At 45.1% G+C, this 12463-nt stretch overlaps 1 protein-coding gene across 4 annotated transcripts in view; it reads left to right on the forward strand.

The window, feature by feature from the left end:
* Nucleotides 1–12463, forward strand: part of TEAD2 (TEA domain transcription factor 2) — a 129847-nt gene that overhangs the window by 90060 nt on the left and 27324 nt on the right. For all 4 annotated transcript variants that reach the window (XM_075328783.1, XM_075328785.1, XM_075328786.1 and 1 more), the window contains exons 3-4: nt 9217–9281; nt 12209–12271. In XM_075328783.1, coding sequence (XP_075184898.1) covers nt 9217–9281; nt 12209–12271 — 128 coding nt within the window. The remainder of the gene's footprint in view (nt 1–9216; nt 9282–12208; nt 12272–12463) is intronic.

Here is a 12463-nt window from a genome sequence, read left to right on the forward strand (position 1 = left end):
TATGCATGTGAGGACTGTAACTTAAAGTGTATGTTATCCAATTTATCTTATTTTAAGCAATCTATTGTTTTATGTACACTGACAAGCAAAAGGGTAACAATGTTTTGATTTTTGACTTTCGGTCTCCATATCTCACCAACTTCAAAAGTGAGACTACCATAATTTTATAGACTACCATCTTGGCTATCTCATACATAAATTTGACTTGCAGCTATTTAGCATATGATTAGTTATGCAGATTATTGTCATGTCACTACATTGGTACTGTTTTGCTCGGAAAAATCTGAATTTTAATCCAGAACCTGAATCCTTCTGAGCATGCTCTGGATCGGATTTAAGCAAGTCTCTACCGAAATCTGATCCCAGGTCTCTTCTACGTGTTCCCAATGTTGGTGTATACTGGTCGGCTCAGCTTTTTCTTCAACTCTACCCACAAGTGTTGGATTGGGCTGAGGTCTGGGGACAATTCAGCTCCTCTACTTTATTGTCATTGAACCATTTATTTTCCAATCTTGAAGTATGCTTCGGGTCGTTCTCCTGTTGGAAAACTATGTCGTCCTTTTCATACCCATAGTACTCAAGTGTATGAAGTAACTTGTGTTGTAGGATACCCACATACCGTATAGCTCAACATTGAGAACACCATCGATTCTGGTCAAGGAACCAACACCTTTGGTTGTGAACCACCCCCATATCATCAGACTTCCTCCACCGAGCTTGACAGTTCCTTCAATTTCTCATTCTGTTAGCCTCTTCAACTTGTTTCTTCTAGACTCATTTGCCCCATCAGAGCCGTCTATTGACTTTCATCTTATCGATCCAAATTACCCGTTTCCGATCTTCTACTGTCCACTTTTCCTACTTCTTTGCAAACTTGAGCCGGCGCTTCTTATGACGATATTGAAGTTGAAGCTTTTTTCACCTTTTTTCTGGCCACCATTCCAGACTTGTGTAACGTGTGTCGCACAGTGCTGGCATGGACGTCTGTGATCTCACTATTATGAAGCATACCAGCTCCCTCTACAGCCGGGTTTATCATCAGAACTGATAGACCTTGTGATGAGCCGACTTGTTGACTCTGATAATTTGCCTGGATGTCACCTCTTAGCTCTTGAGTGGATGGATGGACTTCATTTCATATTCTTTCAACTGTCATGGCCTCACATGATGCAGCTTGGCAATTATCTTAGTGGAGAGACCGCTATTGATGAGCTGGGTGATGCTGTTCTTCTTTTCCTGGAAAATTTTCTTCATGGCTGATCCTCAATTCGAACCAGAGTCCTTTCGCTTGGGAATCAACCTAATAATACACTGAGCTATTGGGGAATGTGAGAACAGGTTGTAATTTGTAGTATACAGGAAGAAAAAGATTTTTCCACCACCAGAAGCAAAACCGTAACAATGTCATGACATGACAAGAATCTGCATAACTAATTATATGCTAAATAGCTGCAAACCAAAGTTATGTATGAGATAGCCAAGATGATTGTCTATAAAATGAAGGTCGTCTCATGCTCAAAGCTGTAGAGGATGGTGAGATATGGAACCTGAAAGTCAAAAGTTCAAAACATTGTTTGTTACCCTTTTGCTTGTCAGTGTAATTCTGTATCTGCAGATTACTTCTTGCTTCTATCAGTGGTGAGTATTGTGTCATATATCATTTAATTTTCATTTATTTAATTAGCCCATGCGCTAAGAGGTTTTCTAGCTGCATATATCATATGTGTTCACAAAACAAAGTGTGAATAGAACTGAGGACATTGTAGATTTAATGCCCTCCTATGGGATTTCTCATTCCTCAACCTGCTTTTCCACTGCAGCATAATGTACAGCATCAATTAAAGTGTCGAAAGTACTCAACTTTGTACTAAGCACTAATTATCGCCTATTGATAAGATATGGGATGAGTTATTGATCCCACCGGTTGGACCCCCAATGATCTCAAGAATGGGGTTCCGGAAAGCCCTGTCTATTGTACCCATTACATGGCTGTCGGCTGAATGATGCTTCGTCCAATTGTTACACCGACAGCCATCTTGGGAAACACTTCCATTCACAGGAGAGGAGCACTTGTTAAGCCGAGCACTACTGTTTCCTATATGCAATCAATACAATCGGTAGACCGAAATCGGACATGTGCGATCAACATCTCCCCAGATCATCAGTCTGCCGTCATTGTCATACACATTGGACCATTGGCCACACCAGTTGATAACAGCTGGTTCGTTCAACATTCATCCACTACATATATGTCAAACTCTGGCCCTCAGGCCAAATCCAGTCCGCAGGCTGATTTTATTTGGCCCGTGATGCCAGAAGAACTTTGTGGGGCACATTTTTCTGTATGGAGGGCTATGTGGGGTCTATCATTCTGTATGGAGGGCTATGTGGGGCCCATTATTCTGTATGGAGGGCTATGTGGGGTCTATCATTCTGTATGGAGGGCTATGTGGGGCCCATTATTCTGTATGGAGGGTTATGTGGGGTACATTATTCTGTATGGAGGGCTATGTGGGGCTCATTATTCTGTATGGAGGACTATGTGGGGCCCATTATTCTGTATGGAGGGCTATATGGGGCCCATTATTCTGTATGGAGGACTATGTGGGGCCCATTATTCTGTATGGAGGGCTATATGGGGCCCATTATTCTGTATGGAGGGCTATGTGGGGCCCATTATTCTGTATGGAGGGCTATGTGGGGTCTATCATTCTGTATGGAGGACTATGTGGGGCCCATTATTCTGTATGGAGGGCTATGTGGGGCCCATTATTCTGTATGGAGGGCTGTGTGAGGCCCATATGGAGGGCTATGTGTGCCCATTATTCTGTATGGAGGGCTATGTGGGGTCTATCATTCTGTATGGAGGGCTATGTGGGGACCATTATTCTGTATGAAGGGCTATGTGGGGTCCCTTATTCTGTATGGAGGGTTATGTGGGGTCTATCATTCTGTATGGAGGACTATGTGGGTCCATTATTCTGTATGGAGGGCTATGTGGGGCCCATTATTCTGTATGGAGGAATATGTGGGGCCCATTATTCTGTATGGAGGACTATGTGGGGTCCATTATTCTGCATGGAGGACTATGTGGGTCCATTATTCTGTATGGAGGGCTATGTGGGGCCCATTATTGTATATGGAGGACTATGTGGGTCCATTATTCTGTATGGAGGACTATGTGGGTCCATTATTCTGTATGGAGAGCTATGTGGGGCCCATTATTGTATATGGAGGACTATGTGGGTCCATTATTCTGTATGGAGGACTATGTGGGTCCATTATTCTGTATGGAGGGCTATGTGGGGCCCATTATTCTGTATGGAGGACTATGTGGGTCCATTATTCTGTATGGAGGGCTATGTGGGGTCCATTATTCTGTATGGAGGACTATGTGGGTCCATTATTCTGTATGGAGGGCTATGTGGGGTCTATCATTCTGTATGGAGGGCTATGTGGGGACCATTATTCTGTATGAAGGGCTATGTGGGGTCCCTTATTCTGTATGGAGGGTTATGTGGGGTCCATTATTCTGCATGGAGGGCTATGTGTGACCCATTATTCTGTATGGAGGGCTATGTGGGTCCATTATTCTGTATGGAGGGCTATGTGGGGTCCATTATTCTGTATGGAGGACTATGTAGGGTCCATTATTCTGTATGGAGGACTATGTGGGGTCCATTATTCTGCATGGAGGACTATGTAGGGTCCATTATTCTGTATGGAGGACTATGTGGGGTCCATTATTCTGCATGGAGGACTATGTGGGGTCCATTATTCTGCATGGAGGACTATGTGGGTCCATTATTCTGTATGGAGGGCTATGTGGGTCCATTATTCTGTATGGAGGGCTATGTGGGGCCCATTATTCTGTATGGAGGAATATGTGGGGCCCATTATTCTGTATAGAGGACTATGTGGGGTCCATTATTCTGCATGGAGGACTATGTGGGTCCATTATTCTGTATGGAGGGCTATGTGGGGCCCATTATTGTATATGGAGGACTATGTGGGTCCATTATTCTGTATGGAGGACTATGTGGGTCCATTATTCTGTATGGAGAGCTATGTGGGGCCCATTATTCTGTATGGAGGACTATGTGGGTCCATTATTCTGTATGGAGGGCTATGTGGGTCCATTATTCTGTATGGAGGACTATGTGGGTCCATTATTCTGTATGGAGGACTATGTGGGGCCCATTATTGTATATGGAGGACTATGTGGGTCCATTATTCTGTATGGAGGACTATGTGGGTCCATTATTCTGTATGGAGAGCTATGTGGGTCCCATTATTCTGTATGGAGGACTATGTGGGTCCATTATTCTGTATGGAGGGCTATGTGGGTCCATTATTCTGTATGGAGGACTATGTGGGTCCATTATTCTGTATGGAGGGCTATGTGGGTCCCATTATTCTGTATGGAGGACTATGTGGGTCCATTATTCTGTATGGAGGGCTATGTGGGGCCCATTATTCTGTATGGAGGGCTATGTGGGTCCATTATTCTGTATGGAGGACTATGTGGGTCCATTATTCTGTATGGAGGGCTATGTGGGCCCCATTATTCTGTATGGAGGACTATGTGGGGTCCATTATTCTGTATGGAGGACTATGTGGGTCCATTATTCTGTATGGAGGGCTATGTGGGGCCCATTATTCTGTATGGAGGAATATGTGGGTCCATTATTCTGTATGGAGGGCTATGTGGGGCCCATTATTCTGTATGGAGGGCTATGTGGGGTCCATTATTCTGCATGGAGGACTATGTGGGTCCATTATTGTATATGGAGGACTATGTGGGTCCATTATTCTGTATGGAGGACTATGTGGGTCCATTATTCTGTATGGAGAGCTATGTGGGGCCCATTATTCTATATGGAGGACTATGTGGGTCCATTATTCTGTATGGAGGACTATGTGGGTCCATTATTCTGTATGGAGGGCTATGTGGGGCCCATTATTCTGTATGGAGGACTATGTGGGTCCATTATTCTGTATGGAGGGCTATGTGGGGTCCATTATTCTGTATGGAGGACTATGTGGGTCCATTATTCTGTATGGAGGGCTATGTGGGGCCCATTATTCTGTATGGAGGAATATGTGGAGTCCATTATTCTGTATGGAGGAATATGTGGAGTCCATTATTCTGTATGGAGGACTATGTGGGGCCCATTATTCTGTATGGAGGGCTATGTGGGGCCCATTATTCTGTATGGAGGACTATGTGGGGCCATTATTCTGTATGGAGGACTATGTGGGGCCCATTATTCTGTATGGAGGGCTATGTGGGGCCCATTATTCTGCATGGAGGGCTATGTGGGGCCCATTATTCTGCATGGAGGGCTATGTGGGGCCCATTATTCTGCATGGAGGGCTATGTGGGGCCCATTATTCTGTATGGAGGGCTATGTGGGGCCATTATTCTGTATGGAGGACTATGTGGGGCCCATTATTCTGTATGGAGGACTATGTGGGGCCCATTATTCTGTATGGAGGGCTATGTGGGGCCCATTATTCTGCATGGAGGGCTATGTGGGGCCCATTATTCTGTATGGAGGGCTATGTGGGGCCATTATTCTGTATGGAGGACTATGTGGGGCCCATTATTCTGTATGGAGGACTATGTGGGGCCCATTATTCTGTATGGAGGGCTATGTGGGGCCCATTATTCTGTATGGAGGAATATGTGGAGTCCATTATTCTGTATGGAGGACTATGTGGGGCCCATTATTCTGTATGGAGGGCTATGTGGGGCCCATTATTCTGTATGGAGGGCTATGTGGGGTCCATTATTCTGCATGGAGGACTATGTGGGTCCATTATTCTGTATGGAGGGCTATGTGGGGCCCATTATTCTGTATGGAGGAATATGTGGGGCCCATTATTCTGTATGGAGGACTATGTGGGGTCCATTATTCTGCATGGAGGACTATGTGGGTCCATTATTCTGTATGGAGGGCTATGTGGGGCCCATTATTGTATATGGAGGACTATGTGGGTCCATTATTCTGTATGGAGAGCTATGTGGGGCCCATTATTGTATATGGAGGACTATGTGGGTCCATTATTCTGTATGGAGGACTATGTGGGTCCATTATTCTGTATGGAGGGCTATGTGGGGCCCATTATTCTGTATGGAGGACTATGTGGGTCCATTATTCTGTATGGAGGGCTATGTGGGGTCCATTATTCTGTATGGAGGACTATGTGGGTCCATTATTCTGTATGGAGGGCTATGTGGGGCCCATTATTCTGTATGGAGGAATATGTGGAGTCCATTATTCTGTATGGAGGAATATGTGGAGTCCATTATTCTGTATGGAGGACTATGTGGGGCCCATTATTCTGTATGGAGGGCTATGTGGGGCCCATTATTCTGTATGGAGGACTATGTGGGGCCATTATTCTGTATGGAGGACTATGTGGGGCCCATTATTCTGTATGGAGGGCTATGTGGGCCCATTATTCTGTATGGAGGACTATGTGGGGCCATTATTCTGTATGGAGGACTATGTGGGGCCCATTATTCTGTATGGAGGGCTATGTGGGGCCCATTATTCTGTATGGAGGGCTATGTGGGGTCCATTATTCTGTATGGAGGACTATGTGGGGCCCATTATTCTGTATGGAGGGCTATGTGGGGCCCATTATTCTGCATGGAGGGCTATGTGGGGCCCATTATTCTGCATGGAGGGCTATGTGGGGCCCATTATTCTGCATGGAGGGCTATGTGGGGCCCATTATTCTGTATGGAGGGCTATGTGGGGCCATTATTCTGTATGGAGGACTATGTGGGGCCCATTATTCTGTATGGAGGACTATGTGGGGCCCATTATTCTGTATGGAGGGCTATGTGGGGCCCATTATTCTGCATGGAGGGCTATGTGGGGCCCATTATTCTGCATGGAGGGCTATGTGGGGCCCATTATTCTGCATGGAGGGCTATGTGGGGCCCATTATTCTGTATGGAGGGCTATGTGGGGCCCATTATTCTGTATGGAGGGCTATGTGGGGCCTGTGGCTAGGTTGGCCCACAACTTTGTCCAATTTTTTACCTTAAGCTCTCTGTGTACTTGAGTTTTACATCCCTGTTCTAATGTGTATGGGGGCCTTATGTGTGCACCTCCACTCTATTCATTCTCTATGGAACCGCTGGAGTTAGCCGAGAGCTCTACTTTATGTGAGAATATAGTAACCTATATATACTCAATTTTACCTGTTTGGAAACAAACGCTTTAGGTGATTTATTATCTCTACTATTGTCAGAGCTCACATCACGTTACTTTCAGCAAGACACCGCAGGTGCAGCCACCTCCACCCATATAGCCCACAGCCATGAGCAAGATGTCTCCTCCCTACCACCTAAGAAAAGATAATAAGGACCCAGGAACCCTTATCTTCCCCCCAAGGCTGGGGAGGGAAGGTGTTTCCAAAACAAGCCTCCTCTCTGACCCCAGGGTTGAATGTATCCATGGGGCAGTAAGTGGCTGCTGCATTAACTTAACAAATAGAGGAAAAAGGTTCTTCAGCCGTTGACTGATCACTCAACCGTTTCTTCTTAAGATCTGGTTTCCCACTTAATATTTCGCTCCCATGAAAAAAAGAAAACTCATTACATAACTCTCCGGCCTTCATCCTATAAATAACATCTTCTCTTCCATGTAATTTGATATAAAAATGGCACAATCTACAAAGTAAAGGAAGATATTGTAGATAAAAATCCAAAAATGTTTGACTTTTATAATTAGTTTTCTAACAACTTTATTCTTGAATATTTTGTCTTGGAATAGTATTGTAGGATAAATGTATTCCAACCACATCTTAATTTCCATAGTAAAGCGAGTCCCATATTTTGCACTGATTTATAGTTCCGCCATCATATTCTGCAGGAGTTTACAGACATCATCACTGTCCAAACCCGGGGAGAACATACAAATGTCTTGCAGATGTTTTCCATGGTGGGAATTGAACTCAGGATCTTAACACTGTAAAGTAACAGTGCTAACCACTGAGCCACTGGGTTGCCCATCAACTGAGCTAACCACTGAGCCACCATGCTGCCCAGCAACTGAGAAACAGTACTAACCAAGGAGCAACCGTGCTTGCCAACAACTGAGCAGCTGTGCAAACCATTGAGCCACCATGCTGCCCAGCAACTGAACATCAGTGAAAACCACTGAGCCACCATGCTGCCCAGCAACCGAGCAGCAGTGTTATCCATTGAGACATAAGCTGGCCAGCAACTGAGCAGCAGTGAAAACCACTGAGCCACCATACTGCTCATCAACTGAGCTAACCACTGAGCCACCATGCTGCCCAGAAACTGAACAACAGTACTAACCAAGGAGCAACTGTGCTGCCCAACAACTGAGCAGCTGTGCAAACAACTGAGCCACCATGCTGCCCAGCAACTGAACATCAGTGATAACCACTGAGCGACCATGCTGCCCAACAACCGAGCAGCAGTGTTAACCATTGAGACATAAGCTGCCCAGCAACTGAGCAGCAGTGCTAAACTATGAGCCAACCACTGAGTCAGCATGCTGCCCAGCAACTGAGCAGCATTGCTAATCTGTGAGCCACTGTGCTGCCCAGCAACTGGGAAGCAGTGCTAACCACTGAGCCACTGTGATGATAAAAGGCAGTAAGTCCAAAATTGCTGTACAGACTAAATTATAACTGTCCTAAATGTCAATTTAAAGTTAATTTAACAAGGAATAGCTCTTTGATTTTCTCTTAAAGGGAACCTGTTATGTAAAAAAAACACTATTAATCTGCAGGTATGGGGTTAATTTGCAGGTTAAAAGTATTCTGAAGCTGCCTAGCACTGGCACTGAGAGCCCCGCTACCGGGAGGAAATTAACTTTACTCTTCCCTGCAGCCTCGGGCTTTCAGTCATGGAGGTGCAGCCGGCGCTATCCATTGCTGGATCCGTTCTAATGGATGATCACTGGACATGTGAACATAGCCTAATACAGCAGGGGGGGGGGGGGTTGATAAGTCTAAAATCTCCCATAGCTTGCCCCTGGGAATACCTGATTGTCAGCCTTAGCCCGTTCCAGAGCACGCTCTACCTTAGCTTCACTGAGGTTTTATGTCATTGATTCTTGCAGGGATTTCACATTTCAATTTGTTTTCATTTGTATAATATCTTTAAGTGTAAATTTTTTACATTTTTTTTTATTTATTCATTGTGCCTCCTATGTTTCACAGGTCGAAATGAATTAATAGCCAGATACATAAAACTACGAACAGGAAAGACGCGCACAAGAAAACAGGTTAGTAAAGATTGGTAAAATTCATCACCATAACCCAGTTTCCATGTTTAAAAGACCTTTTCTCCCTCATTTATTTGGCTTGTCCCAATAAGACAACCCATTTCCATCTGCCATATGAATGTCATTCTTTTAAGCATTTAGTTAATGGATTTTCTGGTGTTTTTCGGAGGGAAATCCCCCCAGAAAAAGCTGTTGTGTGCACAGGTCTTAGAAGTACTATGTTTTTTAATAGTAAGACCCCCTACAGATGAGAAAAAAGTTGTCCAAACCAGCCAATATCAATGGGTATCGACTGTCGAACTAAGGCTGGAGTCACACTTGTGCGTATCTCGTGCGAGTCTCACATCGCATCTCCTGGCACGGCCGCACTCTCCTGACAGGAGTGGATCGCCTGCATGTATTTCTATGCAGCTGAGACGCTCCTGTCCGGAGAGTATCAGGCCGAGCCGGGTGATACGATGCGAGACTCGCACGAGATATGCGCAAGTGTGACTCCGGCCTAATATGTATGGGAAACTCCCAATTCTTATAACCTGTCCAGCACGAGAAATGTGATATCCGTCACTAGGTGGCGCTTGACACACGTCTGCAGTGAATGGATAGGTAGTCAGACTAGCCGAGGTCAGAAGCGAGGAGGAAACGACAACACTCCAGCAACAAACAAAGAAAAGTCAAGATACAGGCAGAGAGTCAGGATTCCAGGAGAGTACGTACAGGATATAGGGGACGTGGTCAGGAGAAGGTCCGAGGTCATCAGCCAGGAGGTAACAACAAAAACAGGGAGAAAGGCATAGAAGAATCAACAACAGTCCAGAGTCGAGAGCCAAGATCAGATCACTAAACGCTACACGACGTTCTGGGCGAGCATGATCCCAAATGAAGCAGCTCAAACACCCGAAACGACGTACTTAGAACCCAGAGCAGAGAGACAACCCATCCGTAGGTGTTCAAGACAAGCAGCAGAGCTTCCAACCTGCAAAAGGCTCTGTGTGAAGGAACAGCAAGTACTGGCTCTGCAGGAGAGCAAGACAGAACATAACAGCACAAAATACTCTGTTCATCAGAATCATGACAAGAAGGATCCGGCTAGTTGAATTTCAGCCTCGGGTTCTTTTGAGGAGTCTGGCAGAAGGAGCACTTAGACGACCCAAGAGAGATGACTGAGGGCTGAACGATTGGTTGGCCGTCAAAATTTTAATATGCATGTGTCACCATGTGACTGCAAATGTCATACCAGGTACGAGAGGACTTCAGGCGAGTGGCGCAACACAGAGGGAACACCAGGGTAGCAATACAATTGAAGGCCCTGGCATCAGGACACTGAGGGCACTAAGACTGATCCCTGCACTCCCTAACGTCCCTAGACACATCCTTCCCTTGTGTGCTGTCACATGCCTAGGCCCTCGCTGGCCCTGAACTGTGACTGCAAATATCATGCCAGGTACGAGAGGCGAGAGGACTCCTGGCGAGTGGCGCAACACAGAGGGAATAACAAAGTGGCAATACAATGGAAGGCCCTGGCACTCGGGTGAAGGCACTGAGGCTGATCCCTGCACTCCCTAACATCCCTAGACAAGTCCTTCCCCTGTGCGCCATCACGTGCCTAGGCACTCGCTGGCACTGAACTCACCCTGACAAGTGAAGGCCAATGAGATTCCAGTCTCGCCACTGCAATAAGACAACACGAAGAAGGGAAGACAAACAGGTGGGGAAAGACACAACAAATAACACTCCACAGATTCTCCAGCAAAAGAAGCGACACCTCAGCTTCTCCAGGGACCGGCTTCTTCAAAGTGGACAGCATAGGTATGAGCTATAGCCAGCATAGTGAAGATTGAGGAGCAAATGTTTATAGCAGAAGGGAGTTGCTAGATCTGAGATTACAACTACCTGTTAGATCACTGCAGGACAGAGAGGAGCCTTAACCCCTTCAGTATGGATGGTAAATATGCTATAACTCAGGGTAAATGACAATCGGCACTAAAGATTATCTGCGATCAACAATACACTGTGATCTTCTGAACCCAGATCCCCTGAGATCACATATGTGATTGTTATTTTTCCACCTTTCGTATGTTTTTCTTTATCATCTACAACAAATCCCAATTTATAGGTTTAAACGATAATCTTTGCATCCCCATAAAAGATGCAAGCGATTATTTTCCGTCTCCAATTTTATCACTGGGCTGCCCTCTTTGCATTGGGCAGAGGTCACTTCTCTGTGCTAAAGACCCTTTAGGCCAACTGGAAGGACATGAACTTACTGGGACATGAGTACATTCTATATCATTTTTCCTAATGGCTTCCAGTCAGCTCACCGTTGATGAGTGACGACACACTCTTGACATCCATCTGTCGGCATGTCTGTCATTGGTGGGATTGTAGGTCATTCTGGCTCAGATTCTACCATGTAGGAAGTTCTTATTCATTGGTGTGAATCATTGTAGGTGCTCACCAGTGAGTAATACCCTATGTATCATTATTCATGTCATACGATGTGTCTCACCTCAACTCTATGGAAGAATTTACCGGGGGGAGGGTGGACAACACTAGATCACCATCCAATTCAATGTTCTTCAAGAGTATTGACGACTTATTGTATGGACTTGATTGTCTAATAAAAAGTCAAGTGGAAACCAAATCCACAGATATCAAAGTAATGTTCAACAATTATATCCAGCCGTATGACAAAACTAAAATTAAACCCAAGGCATCCATGACAAGCAACAATCAACCGAAGTATTTAAAGTGACCACATACAATTTATGTTCTTACAGCACCACCTACTGGACAGTGGGGGATGTGCACATTTATACCGGCTGTAAATGATGACTTGATCAGGGTGTCTTCCATGATAAATCAAATAATTTGTGTTTTTTTTATTTATTCTTTTTTTTCTATAATCTTATTGTGTATATATATTTTAGGTGTCAAGTCACATACAAGTCCTAGCACGAAGGAAGTCGCGAGAGATCCAGTCCAAGCTCAAGGTAAGTAAGGCACCTGCTCCTCATATCTGCTGGCTTTAGCATCTTTGCTTCCGCCTGCTTCATGACACCAAGGCTGGCTCTCTGACTTGCCCGCTTTATATATATATAAGTTGGCTTATGCTGTTGACAGGTCACATGCATGTTTGCTATTGCCATTTGGCATGAATGGATCACGGGGGCCCTTTACGAAAG

Source organism: Anomaloglossus baeobatrachus, chromosome 11 (genome assembly GCF_048569485.1).
Source record: "Anomaloglossus baeobatrachus isolate aAnoBae1 chromosome 11, aAnoBae1.hap1, whole genome shotgun sequence".
Classification (NCBI taxonomy): domain Eukaryota; kingdom Metazoa; phylum Chordata; class Amphibia; order Anura; family Aromobatidae; genus Anomaloglossus; species Anomaloglossus baeobatrachus.